The sequence below is a fragment of the Lepisma saccharinum genome, chromosome 10 (genome assembly GCF_977018435.1).
Source record: "Lepisma saccharinum chromosome 10, izLepSacc3.1, whole genome shotgun sequence".
Lineage (NCBI taxonomy): Eukaryota > Metazoa > Arthropoda > Insecta > Zygentoma > Lepismatidae > Lepisma > Lepisma saccharinum.
In genome coordinates this window covers 89,002,605-89,018,276 of record NC_139238.1, presented here as the reverse complement: position 1 = coordinate 89,018,276, position 15,672 = coordinate 89,002,605, and the positions used below count along the sequence as shown (strand labels likewise).

Below are 15,672 nucleotides of genomic sequence, written 5' to 3'. Positions count from 1 at the left end.
ATGGCGGCAAATGCCGAAAATTGGGGAAAATGACCTAAAACCTGAAAATTGGCAAAAATTGCAAAAAAAAATGCACTTTAAAATAACCTTTTTGTGTTCTAGACTAAGTGTAATATTGGCAATTGTAATATGGGCATCGTGTCCGAGATGTCAGAAAAAAGATAACATTTCATCAACTTCCGCTCCCTAGTCATTAATATATGTTGTGCTATGAAGTGGTAAGCAATGTTCTCTGGCGTTGTTTCAAGTGCTATATTCATTTATGCCTGTGAGCTGTTCTGCTTCACCATAACACGTCTCCGAGAGCTAAAATGAACAGAAAATGTACATAACAACACATTCTTCATAAACCATGCAAAATTTTCCATTTTTTAGCAATGTTACAGAGGGTCATGGGTACCGTTTTATTCCAAAACTTAGCATGGTGTCAGAATAAACTAACATTATATTTAACGCTCCTGACAAAGTTACATAATTATCAGGGTTAATGGTAGATTTTAGCTTGTATAAGATGTCAATCTGTTGAAGTCTGATTATAATATTCTGTGTGTGACAGACAGGTATGACACCCCTCATCCTGGCTTCCTCAGCTGGAAGGGAACAGATTGTCCATCTGCTCATTTCCCGAGGAGCTCACTTAAACTCAACTTCCGATGGTGGACATTCTGCCTTGCAGTACGCTGCTTCCAAAGGATGGTTTGAGGTATGTTCAATTCTGTTGTATTTCTAACTGTAGTAACAGGATATTTTTTTCAGGAGCTGGAATTGTAAAAGAGGATGGTAAATAACTTACAAGAAGATATTTCGTGTAATTAGGACTTTCCTCTCTCTTAAATGTCAATATGTGGTCTTATTAGGTGTACACATTCATGCTTGGCCCCTAAATTAATTCACTTATTATGTTTTACTGTTGCAATTGTTCAAATTGGAATTTACCCTGCCATGTACCAACCTAAAGGATAAAATACCTCACCAGCAGATGATGTAAAATAAAGTAGCAGTAGGAAGCACGATGTCATTCAAGAATCAGCACATCAGGAACTGCGTGCTTTTTACATATCAACAAGAAAAATGCAGCTGAGGCGAAAAAAAATAATTTATTTGTCTTTGGTGAAGATGCCATATCATACAACCTGCAAGAAGTGGTTTAAACAATTCCGGAAGGAGAATTTCAATCTGGGAGATGAACAGCATCCTGGATATCCAAAGAAAATGGAGGGTGAAGAATTGGAGCAAATGTTTGATTGATTTGGTTTATTTTACTTTGCATTTCTGCCACTAGTGGAGCAACTGCTGATTGAAAATCCATCCTGACGCAGTCTGAATTTGCCAGGGCACTAGGAGTGACCAGACTGTCTCCAGAAGCTAGGAGAAATACAGGTTTCGCAACTGCTCTCTGCTAACAAGGAGAGATGGTACCACATGCTTGTTTCCGTGTTAACTCGGTTTAAAAGGAGGGACTTTTTGTTCAAAATAGTGATGGATGTTATATGATAATCCAAAAAGGTGAAAACTGTGGGTTAATCCCAGAGAACAAACATCAACTGTGAAACCCAATATTCATGAAAAAATGCTCTTGTGCACATTTGGTGGAACATGAAGGGGATTTTATAGTATGAATTGCTGCAACCAGGTGACACCTTCAACGTCAACTGATTTGTTTGAGTGACAAAATTGAGAGGAAAATACCATTTACCGGCAGTGGGACTATTCAGGTGATATTGCTGCATTATAATGCCAGGCTGCACGTGGCAAAAAGAACCAAGGAGATGCTCTATTCATTGGGTTTGGAAGTTCTGCCTCATGTGGCATATTCCCCTGACCTGGCACCACCTCTTTCGGTCCCTGCAGCACCACTTACTGGATTCCCACTTCAGAAACCTTCAAGAGGTGGGAAATAGCACTGTTGAGTTTATGGACTCTAAACCATCATCGTTCTATGGTTGGGGGATTTGCCTGAAAGATAGCAAAAGTGTATATATTCCTGAGAATGAATTTGTACACCTGATATATCATATTTTTAGAACCATAAGATGTACTTTTTTCTTTGAAAACACACTTTAAAATTTAACTGCATTTTAGTGAGCAAAGGTCCATCAGTACATGTTGAAGTGAAATGTAGCAAAATGTGGTTTCCACTCAATGTGAACCTACAAGAATAAATGCCCTTTAAAGTGAAGTGTGACAGTTTTGCAACAGTTATGCAATTAATTCAATAATCTTGGAAAGGGGACTGGTACTGAAAAAAGCAAAACAGCCCCATTTTATCACCATGTTGCAAGAGGAATAGTTTCTTAAGTTGATTAATAAGCTAGATACTATCTACAAGAAATATGATGAATAATTATTTGTAGACTCCCATGTATTCCTTATGGACAAACAACTTCAAGTTACAGCTAATCAAATGGAAGTTTCGACTTTTCCCAACACAAGGAAAATCTTCAACCTGTCCTGTTCTCGTTCATGTGTTTCGCTACACCATCAGAACTCTGATATTCCCAAGAGAACAAGTAATACTCCCATAGGCTTAATGCTAAGTTTTCTCCTCCTCCTACAACCATCCAGCGCACATACCTCTCTTTCTCCAGCTTGCTGTGGGGAAGGTCATTGGGGGAGGAGTAGTTTCAGGTCCTTGCATCTGGCTTCATGTGGAAACTGTTCCTCTTGTCCTTAAGGAACATTTCTTCTCCCACATTCAATTCTCTTGCTCTGTTCTGTTATCAGTAGCAGATGTGATGGAGCCTTTAGTGCTAAAGTAAGTTTCTATACAATGCTACCTGTACAGTGTTGCACTTAATTAGGTGAAAATGAATTTATTTTTTTATTATATTTGTTTTCCAACTTTTCATCTCAAAATTAAGAGTGCATCTGATGGTCTGAAAAATACTGCAGTTACCTTCAGTATGACTTACGTCATTATTGTGGATTTGTAGGTACTGAAATGTGAATATGCTACCATGTTATTTTTACAGTGGCGGATAGCCCCCCCCCCCCCCCCACTTTTTGCCACATATCCTCCCGAACTATGTATCAAGGAAAAGTAAACTGTTCATGCCCCCTTTCCCATTTTGGCACCATGCCATCCCAGTTTTGGAACCCAGTCGCCGCCACTGTTTTAATGTACAAAATATGAACGTTTTCTGCAGTGGTTTTGAGGCAAATCATGTGTTTTATGTTCTTAGCAAATATGAAATATTTATTTGCATGGGAAAATGCCTGTTTATGCAAAATAAAATTTAATTTTATGTGCTAATCAACATGTTAGAATTTCTACTCGGAACCTCACGTTCGCTAGCAACAAAATTATTTATTGACCTAAAAACGTGGGCAATAATGTTATATCGTTGCACCAATGTCCAAATCATGAATGTGCTAAATTCTACTTTCAGATAAGATTCAAGATCCTGGGGGAAAACCAGGTTTTACATTTGGATAAATGTTGCCATTGGAAAATGTCTACTAATGTATGGTTGTTTATTAGCTCAAATAAGTTTGCTTATAGTCAGAAATTGCACTTAGGTGAAAAGTCAAAATTTGCACGTTCACGGTTTTGGCATTGGTACAAAGATGTGTGATTTTGAACCACAGGCTATCATTACCATTGATGTCTGTCTTTCCATTTTTCAACATCCTTCAATCGTTATTTCATGTTAAGGTATGTACATTGCGATATTTGATGCAGCAGTTAGTGATTTTATAGTGTTGTTATTAAATATTCATCTTATAACCAACATCCATTGGAAAATAAATCAATGTTCTTGTTTGAATGTCAGTGTTGTTAACTTCATAAAGTTTTCAGTTACATATATATATATATATTTTTTTTCACTTCCATTAGGAATTCATTGTTTTGAATGTAAAATCCACCAATCATAAATTTAACCTCAAAAAGTGATATTGTTCATTCACTTCAGATTGCAGAGATGTTGCTGAATAACCATGCGGACATCAACATTGCCGACAAAAGAGGTGCCACTCCTCTCCATCGAGCAGCATCGCAGGGCAACACCCGGATAGTGAAGCTACTGCTAGAGTACAACCAGCTTAACCTGAATGCTAGAGATGCTTACGGGAACACTCCTCTGTAAGTGCACTTTCATCCACTTAGCATTTTGTTAGCTATGATTATAGTGTAAATATTTTCACTGTTGATGGAAAAAACATATGTTGTGGCAAGGTGGTGAAGTTCATATAAATATGACAACCAGCGGCGGTTTTGGCTCTGAAGGTAGGTGAAGGGCTAGTAGGAGAAAAATGGGGTAGTAGAGAAAAATAGCTCAATAGTCACACATACTATTTTAACAATAGAACTCACATATTTCTTGCATATCAAATCGATCCATCTGTACTTAAGACCACAAACCTGTCGATGATGTCCTTGTGAAACAGCCGAGTCTTAACTAGCAGCAGTCACAGTTCTTTCTGAATTGCAACATTCGCTAACAAAGAAAGTCTCTTGTGAAATTGCATTCCTGATTATGTTTTTATCCGTTTGAGGGGTGGACTTGTAAAATTCACATTGCAGCACTACTGGATTTTTTAACTTCTTTACTAGCACTGATTGTTAGTGATTCGGTAGGATGCTCACAATGTAAAACATCTTTCTTCTCTTCGTCTTTCGAACTAGAAAATGGGGTTTCTAACAAAAAACACACTAAATCATAAACGGGATTCTTATTTCTCTTAAAACTGCACAAAAGGAAACAACCTTAGCTCTTCAGTTGCAGAAAGGCAAGCAAAGCAGTGATGTCACAGTTGTCATAACAACCAATGTAACTCAATTACCTTTGTGTGCAGGAATAGGGCTTTCCAAGCTAGAGCTCTGCACTTGCGGATGGTTCAGTGAAGGAAAAGGTGTTGTCAAGAGCACCTACCGCCTAGAAGATTACAGTGCACAAATACGTTTCTTTTAATAAAAAAAGGGGGGAACTCCTGGAATATGCCCATCCTCCACCCGCATACATTCGGAGGTATGTGTTTATATGCCCAGGTACCTTAAAATAAACCCTGGGCATCTTTTCTGCGAATGTTTATGGATTCCGCCATTTTTTCTTTTTTACCTTTATTCTATAATTTATATTTTAGTTACACAATGTCACGTCTCCTGCTAGGAGTATTAAACTCTTTTACACCCAGGGCTTGCTGGGTTTAAGTAACAGTCTTAATATCGCATAATTAACGCTTTATTAACAGTAATTTAACTAGAAACTAAAGTGTAAATCACCAACCCTGAGGCCTTCTGTAAACAAACAGTCTTACCGACTCGATGTATCACTGAACACTGAGACCTTCCCGCATGCATAGAACTTGCCATGTTGAAAGTGGCAATACTTCCTTGCTGTTCACATGATTATTTTTAGAAAATAACCAATGTTATAAAATATCATTATGTACACAAATCTCTAAGCTCATTGAAAGTTACAATGCATATTCCTACAAAATGTTCACACTTCTCTTGCCTTGCCATGTCACAAAGTTATTTTTCGAAGTGCACTATATTTGGCGGAACAAAAATCGTTATTAGGAGTTTTGTCAAAGTTTCCAACCGCAATGAATTTACGAACTTTGATTTTGATCATCATCATCAATATATTTATTGGACTTACAGCATTGCCTATGGCTGTTTATGCCCATTATATATTTTATTTACATAAAATCTGCAAACAAATTTCAAATACTCTCCTATCTATATCAAACCTTAGAAATATACATTACCATGTTATATCATTTTGTCTAAAAAAATGCAAGTAAAATATATTAAATTCGCATGCAAGAAAGGAGCAAAATTTATGGGAAATGATTATTGGTGCAAAGAGTTAACCATAAAAGTGAAGCAATAAGTACAAAAGAAAGAGCATTGGGTTTAAAGTGAGATGTCATTTGCAGCAGCGTATCCCATACTACAAATTGGACATTGTTTTACCTTACGTAATGAATCCTGTAACAACGCTGGATTTTCGTGTGGATTATTTTACTTCTATGAGTTTGCAATGCTTTCTGCATGCACGTGGTTTTGTTTACAGAAGGTCTCAGGGTTGGTGATTTGAACTTTAGTTAACACACGGAACTCGACCCGTTTAAAAGACACTTCCACTGAGATACTTACAGTACACAAGCCTTGCAGAGGCAAATCTTTCAATTAAATTTCAGCTCTGCTATTTTCAACAGATGAGAAACAGTAAATAGTCACAATATCACTCACAAAAAGACTTAAAATAACCCAACTTAGACTTACATTAATGTTGTCTTTTTTTCTTCCAGAAAAAAATATCCTATTTTTCCCATCGTTACCAACCTGCTTACTTTTGCGGAGTTGCCAACCTCCCACAGAAAATTATCATACCTAAACATGTTATAACACTAGAAATCTTTGACCATACAGGCCGTGTTGTACAATGAGGGAATAACATTGGTTCAAACGAAATATATTGGTTCAAACGAAATATGTACATGAATTAAACAGAGAACTAATAAGTCTTTTGATAAGACATAACTTGGGCCGTTTCAACAAAGTAGAACGGACCAGAACTGTTCTGTTAAAGCCAGAACAGTTTTAGTTAACAAATTGTAGAGTACAAGGAGAGAATAATAATAATAATAATAATAATAATATGACAAACTAATAAAATAGAAAACATGAAAGGTTATGAGCACAAGGAGATGTAGACACTGTTGATGTTAGAATCCGTAAATATAAAAGGAAATCACTACATTGGTCAGTGGTTAGATAATAAATAAGAAAAATGAGAGGATTAAATACAAAAAGAAAAAAAAGAATGATCAAGATATTGAGCAGGATATTAATATGGACAAGGAGAAGAGCAAGTCAGTAGGTACTGTAATGTAATGAAAAAAAAGGTAGGTTGGGAAAAGATGCTAGAAGCCATCATTGGAAGAGGTACTGGGAGGGTCACCAGTACTTACGTAAACTTCTGTGAGTCTCAGTTTCTTTTGATAGTAATATGCATGATAAGGATAATTTAATAAAAAACATTTTGTACATTAATACTTCACCTGAATAGCCACCACTGATGACAAGGATCCCACTGGCCTGAAAATCATAGTGAACTCAGGGGAATTTTATGTTGTTTTATTTGCCAAGATGAGAGTTTCCATAACTCATTGTACCTAATCCCCCATCCCCAACTACCTTCTTCGTCGTCGCCTTGTAATCAAGGGGTCTCGGGTTCGATACCCGGTGGAGGCACATAGTGGTTCGGATCCCACTTTAAACTGTAGGTTCAGTCCCGATTAGTCTTAATGTGCACAAAGTGACTTAAAACACCAAATCAATCAATCAAACTAGCTTCTTGATTTGGAATATTTTGCATAAGAATGTTGTTATATTTTCTTTACTCAATGTATTTCTCAGCATAGTTGAATAGACTAAATTTATTTAAATAACAGACAGAATTGAAGAAACCTAATGACCAGGACCCAGTACTTTATGTCCTATAAAACTGTAAAATATGTATGTAATTATGTCATAAAAATTAAAACTATGTGAGAAAATGCAGAAATATTCCCAGTATAGCCAAAATTATGCACAACAGTACTTTAAACTTTTTCATTATACAGGAACTCCGTATTTACCAGGAAAGAGTGACTAGGTTGGGGGTGGGGTATTAAATGAAGTCTGAATCACTTTTACGGAAGAATGTAGTGGAAAAATACTGAAAATATTGAGAGGTTCACTGCAATTATACTAATTTTCATTGACTATTATATCAGATTTACACCTTTGTTCAAACCGGAAATTGATGTTTCGGCATGTCTAAATGTTGTAATACTGAAGGACTCTTCAAATATCCTACCCTGGATTCACACAACTTGCAAAACAGATCTTGTTGTCTGTGGAGAACACATCACTCCCAAATTATGTAACATAGTCCCTCGGTCTCACCGCAACAGATTCCTTTATAGGAGGTATTCTATTCACTCACACTCATATGTGCCTGGCTCAAACGACAAGTGATCTTGAAACTTCCGTACTCGATTGCTGATAGAGTAGGGACTTTGTTGTGAGAAACGAAAATAGGTAAAGAAATTAGAACAATTAAAACTTCCTGCCTGATGATTCTTGTGCCCACACAACAATGACTGAGAACATTTTCCCCTCAATAATGTTCATACGGCTATCTATTGTATAAAAAAGGGTGGTATTGTTGTTCTGTTAGTAAGAAAAGATGGCATGTGCTTTTAATTTCTTCGTCCGTAATTTCCTTATTCTGCCATCGATAATATAAACTATCAGTTGCACTAAAGGTATGAAGAATAAATTATAAAATAACCGATTATATGGAAGAAAATTACGAAATCATACAGAAATATGTCTTATTAGGAGAAAATTGAAGAAATATGTTGTAAAAACTCAAAAGTGGTAAAATATGTCAAACTGTGCCTTGTCATGTAGAAATTTGCAGCGAAAAATGCAGGCTCAACCAGGATTCGAACCTGGGTCTCTGGCATACTGTACCATTGCTCTAACCACTGAGCTACCAAGAGGCCATGGCCTCGCCTGATTTTTTGCTATCACTGTTTTACCTGCGTGGAATGGTCTCTGCCAGTGCTACCGCAACCATCTTCAATAATATGCCTCATCAAGTTTGTCTATTTCTGCTGATGTTCATCAGATACGTAAAGATCTCACCCCAGTTTTCTATCCGATGCCAAATAAAAAAATATTTTTTATAACATACAGTCCCTGACCCTACTAATGACAAAGAGTCAAATGAAAGCACTTTATTTTTAGAACGTTTAGTGTTGCAAAAGTTTGTCATGTTTGAACATGGTCTCTGTGTTGATTTACACAAAATCCTCACCAAATGGCTAGATACTTGTTACAAGTGCAGTCACTTGCACACTCTTTCTTGCAGTGTTTCTTTTGGATGGAAATTCTTTAGACCCATTACCTCCCTTTCAGTGACCCAGTCATCTGGGAGCTGCTGGGAGGTTTCCCTGATAGCATAGTGGTAACACAGTGTTGTAATCAAGTGGTACCGGAGGTCCTGGATTTGATACCCGGTGTAGGCACTTAGTGGTTCGGATCCCACTTTAAACTGTAGGTCCAGTCCCGATTAGCCTTACTGTGCATAAAGTGGACTTAAAACACCAACTCAATCAATCAATCAAGTGGTACCAGGTTTAGTCCCCATTGGAGGCACAGTACTTCACACTTTAAACTGTTGGTGCAGCCTCGATTAACCTATCTCAGCTTAAAGTAAACGTATAACAAACTTTGGAAGCTGCTATTGATCATTTCGGGTGCAAGTATAGTAGGAATTCTTGATTGTTGCTGCCAGGAATACCAACTTATATGGACCTGTGACCCATCCAAATTTGCCAATGCAGACTTCCTCTCCAATTGCTACCATGTTACATATGCATACTCTTCCACTGAGCGTAAGTGATATACGAGGTGTGGCTAGGAAAAAAACCGACTGTTGCTACAAAATCTTTTATTGGTAATTTTGTACAATACAAACATTATCCCCTTCAAAGTACTCCCTTGAACTATCGATACACCACTCCATACGAATCTTCCATTTCTGGAAGCAATGCTGGAAATCATTTTCTGAAACCATGTTCATGACTTCCGTCGCTTTTGTTTTCACAGGTTTTGCAGTTGTAAATCTGTTTTTTTTTTTTTCAGTGCTGATATAACCTTTGGGAATAAAAAAAAAAGTCGTATGGAGTGATAACCGGCAAATACGGTGGATGTTCTAACACTGGGATCCTATGCTTGGCCAAAAAAGCCTTGACTAACAATGCCATATGGACAGGAGCATTGTCCTGATGAAGAATCCATGACTTGCTTTTCCACAAATCAGGTCGACGTCTTCTTGCTCACGAAGGGTCATCAGCACCTTAATGTAATAATGTTGGTTGTTTTGCAATAGCTCGAATACTCAAGCGACAAGCCTACCGATTCAATTCACCGACATTTGCAATGTTTGATTCCGTTTTTGACGTGCAAGGCTGTCCAGGATGTGAGTCGTCTGCAATCACTTCTCGCCCCTCTTTAAACCTTTGAAACCACTCAAACACTTGCATGCATGATAAACACTCATCTCTGTATACTTCCTTCAACAAACCTTAAGTTTCTGTGGCGGATTTTCCGAGTTCCATAACAAACTTCACATTGATACGCTGTTCCACTTTCACACTTAACATTTTTCTGACGGAGCACATATGCATGGTTCACTTCGTCGATAAGCTACAGCAGAACTGAGCGCCACGCACCCAGGGAAATCACACAGTCAAAAAGCAGTATATCACGTTATACACTCCTGCACCACTTGACCTTGGCGTGCTTGCTGTTTGTCAACAGCAACAATCAATCCGGTTTTTTTCTAGCCACACCTCGTATATTCAGAATTTTTAATGCTTTCATAGCCAAGAAATATCTTTCCCATAGTGACTTACGAAATGAAGTATTTTATGTGCTAAAATGATAACTGAACTCAACTCCATGGCACAACGAGGGTGTTAGGGGTGACAGTTTCTCAAGACACCCAAATGTCAACTTCCCTTCCACACAGTACACCCTGGATTGCATTGTTGCAGACTAACAAGGCTCTGGCATCTGAACCCATAGCCAGTACAATCCTATATGGGACTTATATGTTGTCCATATTTGTTTGTGATTATCTCTACATCTAGTTCATCTTGTCATTCATCTTCATTTTTGCAATTAGCCGAAAGTGGCAGAAACATGAAGTAAAATAAATCAAACGGTCAATCCATGGCACAACAGCCCTCCGAGCATGAGGGCTTGCCAAGTGGCTTTTTCATTGGCTGACAAATGGTCAGTTAATCTGAGTCCCATTGCTGCTGTTTTCTGGCATTCGAGACAGCTACTTCTTCTTTTCAAGTAGCTCCACAATTGTCCTCACGATGCTCGGTCAACACTGAAATTTTGGAGCTCCCACTGAGAATCGAACCTGGAACCCGAAGGCGATAGCACTAACATGATCAAAAATGTTTAATCTTGTGCAACAGCCTGTATCCTGGTCTGACAGTGCGTTAATATTCATGGTGGCTATATCAGGAGATGATGTATGATGTTAGAGTAATTTTAAATTTTGTTCAGGAGTTTGGGTTGTTTTTTAAGTCCACTTTATGCACATGTAGGTTAATCGGGACTGGACCTACAATTTAAAGTGGGATCCAAACCACTATGTGTCTACACTGGGTATTATTCCCTGATTACAAGGTGACATTACCACTATGCCATCTGGGTGGCACAATTTGTTCAGGGGTGTAAGGAGTGACCCTTTCCGAAGATACCCAAATGTCGACCAATCTTCCACATACTATGCTCGGAATTGAAAGATTGGGTTATTGGAATTCCCCAAGGATTGATACTAGGACCTCTATTGTTTTTATTGTTCATAAATGACCTTCCAGCAAACATTGAAACTGCCCAAGTTACTCTTTTCGCTGATGATAGTATGGCTTTAGTAGATTCTGTTGACAATGTAACCTTAATTGAAAAAAATGGAAAAAGCTCTTACTGAACTACAAAACTGGTTTTCAGCAAACAAACTTTCTATGAACAATGAAAAAACTAATATAATAAAATTTGGTGTATCTAGAGCCAAAATCTCTTCTATAGAGCAAGATAATTTCACAGTAGGGCATGCCATTATAACATCTACTTCCAATACAAAATTTCTTGGAATATTTATAGACTAGTGTCTAAACTGGAAAGTTCACATAGATCATTTATGCAAGAGGATTAAGAACTCTAAAAAATAGTTTCAATACGGTATGCATGCTAAACATCTATTTCTCAAAATTCGAAAGTATTTTCAGATATGGTATCCAATTTTGGGGGAACTTTGCACAATCGCAGAGGATTTTTAAAATTCGAAAAAGAGCATTGCGTATTTTGGAAATGCACACAATACTGATACATGTAAACCTCTTTTTCAATTTTTTTGCGTATTAACACTTTCAAGTTTGTACATACTGGAAACACTTACCTTTATACACCAAACCAAATCGAACTATCCAAAGAACATAGACAATTACAATACCAGACAAAAAAAAAATAACTTCCACGTTCCAAAACTTCGGCGGCTAATTGCATATCAAACAGGACCTTTTTACACAGGCATTCAGTTATACAATACGTTACCAACTAGTTACAACAATTTTGAAAGAACCACGATCTTTAAAGGTAAGGTGAAAAAATTGCTATGGGAATATACATTATATTCGGTTAAAGAATTTCAGGAGTTTATAAGATAAATTTAGATTGTATTCTTTCTACTTTTACAACACTAGTCCACTTAAAGATATAATTTGTGTATATTCAACATTATTCAATTGTTTGACTATTATAAAAACATATTGCCAAATTGATGTATAGATATATGTTATGTGCGATGTCAACATGTTGTATTTTATAATATACATGCACCAATGCCCCTCAGGAGTTCTTTCGGTGTGAAAAGAACTCTAATAGCCACTTTTTATCGTCATCTTCGCAATTAGCCAAAAGTGGCAGAAAAGCAAAGCAAAATAAAACAAAACAACCAATCAATTAAGTTTGTTCAGCTCTTGATCTAAATTCCTGCCTTCAAAGAAGAGTCAAAACAACCAATGGTCTGAACCTTGACACCCAGTAGATTTGACAAAAACTAAAATTTCAGATATTTTTGGTCTCAGTTTTTGAGCTATTGACTTTCAAAAAAGCAAAATTTTACAATATTTTGAATTCCTTAAACAGATGTAGAATTTAAATTGGAGTTATTTTCTTCTGTTTTTAATTAACTTTAATTTGAAATGCAAAACGACTGTCATATTTGAAATTTACAATTAAAAAAAGATACCAAAAAACATCATACTCTTAATGTTTTGAAAAAAATAAAAGTGTTTTATAGACATCAGTTGACTATTTGTGTGCCAAATTTCACAATGGGATGCCCATGGGTTTCTGTGGGAATTAATTTTTCGTATTGTAATGTACCTGAAATTTGCTAAATTTGTTGACTCCCATGATAAAACTGTAACATCAAGCTGAATGGTTGATGTTGCAATCTTCATATTAATCTATTTTATAACTTTTTGACCACAAAAATATGAAAATGCACAATATTTATCACTTTTAAGGCTCGGCTGGATCTTTGGCATGCAAATGGGCGAATTTTTTTCAAATTTTCCTCTCCATTCGAAAAACTTGTTGGATATTTCAAAATATGAAACATTACATCAGCTTAGAATTCCTTCTAGAGCATTGACGTGAATCTTCATGTAGTTTTCTTTCATTGTTGTCTAGATATTATCAATAGTTTAATACGCTTATGTAATGACAAAACTATTGATAATATCTAGACAACAGTGAAAGAAAACTACACGAAATTTCACGTCAATGCTCTAGAAGGAATTCTAAGCTGCTGTACTGTTTCATATTTTGAAATATCCAAGAAGTTTTTCGAATGGAGAGGAAAATTTGAAACATTCGCCCATTTACATGCCAAAGGTCCAGCCGAGCCTTAATATGAGGTAAGCAAATTGAAAAATGCATATTTGGTTTTACATTGTAGAATAGATATAGAAATATCAGATGTTAAGAATGGAGAGATTTGCAAATGAAAATTAACTTTCCCATGTAAACTTAGTGTACCATACCTTGAAACTACAGGTTGTCCTCAGTAGTGTAGTGCCACCCTATTTTTTTTTTTTTATTATATATTTTTTGGCTTTTCGTTTTTCTTATATCAGTTAGTTTACCAGTTTTTTTTTCAAAGTCGCGCCCAGTCCCTTGCTTGGCATGGCGAGAGGGAGGACCGGGCTCTTCAGGCAAGTTACACTGGCTAGGGTGTCCTCTTTCTTAGTTTTTCTTCCTTTTGGGTATTTGTGTGTGTTAGAGCTACTGTACAAGGCTAAAACCGGCAACATTGGAAGAACACAGGGGAAGTTTGGGCGTCTTTGGGGAAAGGGTGGACACAAGGATATAGAGGCGAGAGGAGTGAGGAGGTGTATTTTGGAAGTGTGGCTAAACTTGGTATGTGCATACAGCGATGCAAGGAGACACGTTACCAAAGTAGATGAAGTGTGATTGTTGAGCAGCTGACATCGCCGTGCAGCTGGAGGAGCGGTGTTTTGTTCCGGTGTAATTTGAACTACTTCCGCGTGTTAATCACAACATGTCGCCGGAGCATCAGCCACCAAAGTAGGTGAAGTGCGGTTTGTGACAAGCTGACAGTACAGCACAGCAAGTAGAGCTGTGTTTTTTTAAATTTTGTGTAAATGGAGCTACTTCCGTGTGGTTACTGAACAATACATGAAGCAGATCACACCATGTGACTGGAACGTCAGCCAGCCTGACCTGAAGACGTGAACAGTCCTCTTTTATCCCCTTCAACAACGAACCACAGCCATCCCCTTCAATCTAAAATAGGAGCAGTGTGTGTGAGGAAGTGCATCACATAAGTGACAATAAAAGGTAAGGGATCCCGACAAACATTTACTTATGGCCATAAGATACATGAAGGTTATTTTGTTACTTGTGTTTGTATTTGTATGAACTATGCCGGGTTAATCTACATATTTTCTTATGATCAATAATAATCTAAATAACAAATTTCATGTTATTTACATATTGCCCCCCACAAATGGCACCCAACGTGGGGCACGATTACCACCAATGTTTAGGCTTAAACGAAAGAAAGGACAATTTTTGTTCAAAACTTTATCAGTGAAATTAGCATATTTTCAACTTGATATCAGCAACTAACTTATGTTGCCAGTAGCCAGTATCAGTCATGCTTTGTTTAGCTTTCAAACTTGTTTTCCGGTTTCTCTTTTGTCAAGCCACCCAAGCGACGGGATTGATGAAATTTTATTTAAATTGAAGGGGAAGTTCCTTACATTCGGGCACTTCATTTGGCCAATTTTCTTAAATATTACTTTTTCCTAAATAATGCGGGTGTTCTTTTTTTGTTTTCCTTGTTAGCAAAGGGGAGAAATCCACTAAAAACAGTAATGCTTTGTGAATCATTTTCATTTTTTTTTTGTAAGTTTCGTTTATCATAGTGTTTTTAAAGGCATTTATAGAGTTATGTTATGTTTTCTTTCTTTTGTTGGGACAATCATGGTTTTAACGAGGGAGCAAACGCGAATTTCTAGTTTCATCGAGGCTAATCGGGTCACAAAAAAATTAGAAGAGGATGTACAAAATTTAGGGAATTTAGAACGGGATACGGAAAATACTGGGGACAGGAGTATGGAGTCTGAATCTGAAAGGGAGGAAGCTGCCCCGATTACATTAAATGACCTTGCAAGAATGATGATGGATTTCAAGCAGGAAATGAGAGAATTAAGGAGAGAATTTAGAGAAGGGATGGAGGAACAGGCACGTCGGTTCAAAAGGTCGCAATCTGAAATGGAAAGAAATCTAACCCGTAGGATAGATAATGTGGCAAAAGGTAGTGCAGGGACACGGAAAATTGTGGATCAGCTTGTCGTAAGAACCAGTACTTTAGAAGAAACTGTAGGAAATTTAAGCGAGGGATTGGCGGCTGTTTCCGGGTGCGAACCGGAGGTATGTAGGCAAAATGCGGCCGAAATAAGGCAGTCTGTAGCAGAGCTTCAGGAAACTGTAGCAGAGGAAGTTTGACAAAATGTTGCGCAGCAGATTAATGGGGTTTTGCAGCGTCATGA

At 37.2% G+C, this 15,672-nt stretch overlaps 1 protein-coding gene across 1 annotated transcript in view; it reads left to right on the top strand.

The window, feature by feature from the left end:
• The window catches only part of LOC145994440 (uncharacterized), a 56,677-nt gene that overhangs the window by 23,860 nt on the left and 17,145 nt on the right, over positions 1-15,672 (top strand). Inside the window, exons 3-4 of the mRNA XM_083130575.1 lie at positions 557-703; positions 3,915-4,084. Of these exons, the coding sequence (XP_082986701.1) occupies positions 557-703; positions 3,915-4,084 (317 nt within the window). The remainder of the gene's footprint in view (positions 1-556; positions 704-3,914; positions 4,085-15,672) is intronic.